General features: G+C 47.5%; 1 protein-coding gene across 1 annotated transcript; it reads right to left on the bottom strand.

The window, feature by feature from the left end:
- Positions 1 to 3: 3 nt before the first annotated feature.
- LOC119347909 (expansin-B7-like) lies at positions 4 to 1,307 on the bottom strand (the record flags this gene model as incomplete). The annotated part of the gene is made up of 3 exons (XM_037616396.1): positions 981 to 1,307; positions 358 to 548; positions 4 to 232 (listed from the first exon to the last, which is right to left on the bottom strand). Coding segments are annotated over exons 1-3 (747 nt in total), but the record flags the coding sequence as incomplete, so codon positions are not given.
- Positions 1,308 to 2,329: the final 1,022 nt, after the last annotated feature.

The raw sequence follows: 2,329 nt of genomic DNA, 5'->3' as shown, positions 1-2,329 counted from the left end.
GTGCCGGGCATCCATCCTCCAGATGGAACCCCACGACTCCTTCATGGGGACCCAATCCCCAGTTGGAGCCATCTCACCACCGTTGCCAGCGTCCGGCCGTGACTCCATGATTTCTAGCAGTTTCACATCGCCGTCGCCATTCTCGTATTCCACCAGGACTGCCATGTAGAACGGGTTCGACCCCTTCTCCACGTGGAACATCACCGCCAGCCCCGGGTACTGGCACGGCACCCTGCAGAGCCACACCACTCACCAGTGTCAGTGTGTGTGTCGTCTCCCAAACACAAAACATCATTTTGGTAAGATAAGATGATGGTCATGATGGTGCCTGGCAGAACACGTAGGTGGGTGAGGTACCTTCGGAACTGCATGTCAATGATGCCCGCATTGCGAAGCTCGTCGTTGCGGCCGTCCTTGGCCATGGCTCCAAAGACTGTGCCGCTGAGGTCGAAGTGGTAAGGAGAGACTGGATAGTAGTTCATGTCCGTGATGATCACCGTCTCCGGCACACCGGAGCATGCAGGATGATCTGACTTTAAGCACCTTATCTGCATTTACGTTGCACACGATCGACCACCATGCATGATCATACAACGTTACAGGCTGCACATACACATCCACAAAGAAAAAAACTATGCAGAGTATCTCTGCATGCATGCACGCATGCTGCATGTGACAATAATGTAGTGGTATGCATCCAGTGTGTAGTGCAACCTCCGTCCTGGTTTATTGGTCCCTTTCGTATTTTGTGCTCAATTTTGACCTTAGATTTAATTAAGAAAATGTTAATGCATGTAATCAAAAATAATATCACCAGAATATATGTTAAAATATAAATCCAACGATATAATGTTTGGTGACATGCATTATTATTATTTTAGTTCAATCTATGGTCAAAGTTTGACACAAGATACTAAGGGGACCAATAAATTAAACCAGGACCGAGGTAGTAGTGATAACGTACGGCGGCCGGGACGTACCTGGTAGCACGAGCCGCAGCCCTTGCCATCCTTGAAGAGCGGCTCGTTGCCGCAGGAGGTCATGGCGGAGAAGGGCGGCAAGTTGACGTTCTTGAATCCGCACGCGCCACCATTGTCGTCGGGCCCAGCACCATGGCGTGCGCCGTACCATGTCGCCTTGGCGTCGAGCCAGCTGGAATTGGCCGCAGGAGGAGTGGCCCTGTAGGGCGGTTGCTTGACGGCCGGGGAAGGAGGAGGCGCGTGGTTCTTGGCGCAGCAGCCATGGGCATGGGCAACGAGGATGCAGAGGAGCAGAGTAGCCTCGACGGCAACAAGGGAGGATGCCATTGCTCCCTCTTGTGCTGGATGGCGTTGGGCCTTGCATATTTATAGCGCGGGGCTGCCGGGCGGAAACTGGCAGGGCGCGCACGCAGAGACCAATATTAATTATATACTCTATTTGCCTTATATATATATACATATATATATATATATATATATATATATATATATATATATGGTAGTCCTATTAATTTTTTAATTATCTGCTATAGAAAAAATAGGTATGTGCAATGCAACATTAAATAAGAATATATGAAAATTTACTCCATGGTTGTGAATTAGAAGTACAGGGAAGGATCAATGAACATTGAGAATACAATGATAGTGACAATGATGATCGATGCATCTATTTTGCATCAAAATTTCATAAGATAAAATGCTTACTTATCATGTATATTCAACCATCAATGTACTATTTTATTTCAATTTTCTCTGCTATTGCATGGTTGCAACGGGAGGGGACCAAAGCGCAGTTGAAGCCGAAAAATGGAAGTACCATCCAGAAAGACACATTTTTGGAGCGAGAAAAAACTTAAGCAGAAATACATGCATGTAGGTTTTTTGAATGTAAAAGTGCACAAAAGCCATAAGGTGGGGGCATGGCGTAACCTGTGGGGCCTACGGTGCCCACATGACGTGTGTGATGGTAAACTCATTTCATATGGTTGCAAGTCCAACCTTGTGCTATCTTGCGCAATGGTGCATCGCTCCCATGGTTGCAATTCCAACCGTGTGGCTGTCATGATGCATCGCTCCCTACGTAGTGACTGATTCTGGCTTGCTGGTCACCTCCACATATGCTCCTAGACTTGGCATCAATTGTCTTGCATATCCGGCATCGGTTGAGTAGGTAGGTGGTTGTGGTAAGTGCTTCAGCCCAATTGGAACGAGGGCATGTGTCCTGCAAAAACTGGGTGGACGTGACATCATGATGTATGAGAAGGGCACGTTAACATTTAATTTTGTTTTGTGCGGACGTATAGGGGCAGAATAGGTGAGGTTGGTTGCCGTGGCGGGATAACAAACCG

Source organism: Triticum dicoccoides, unplaced genomic scaffold (assembly GCF_002162155.2).
Source record: "Triticum dicoccoides isolate Atlit2015 ecotype Zavitan unplaced genomic scaffold, WEW_v2.0 scaffold79462, whole genome shotgun sequence".
Taxonomy (NCBI): Eukaryota; Viridiplantae; Streptophyta; class Magnoliopsida; order Poales; family Poaceae; genus Triticum; species Triticum dicoccoides.
Note: the sequence above shows the minus strand (reverse complement) of the source record. Positions and strands in the feature narration are given on the sequence as shown.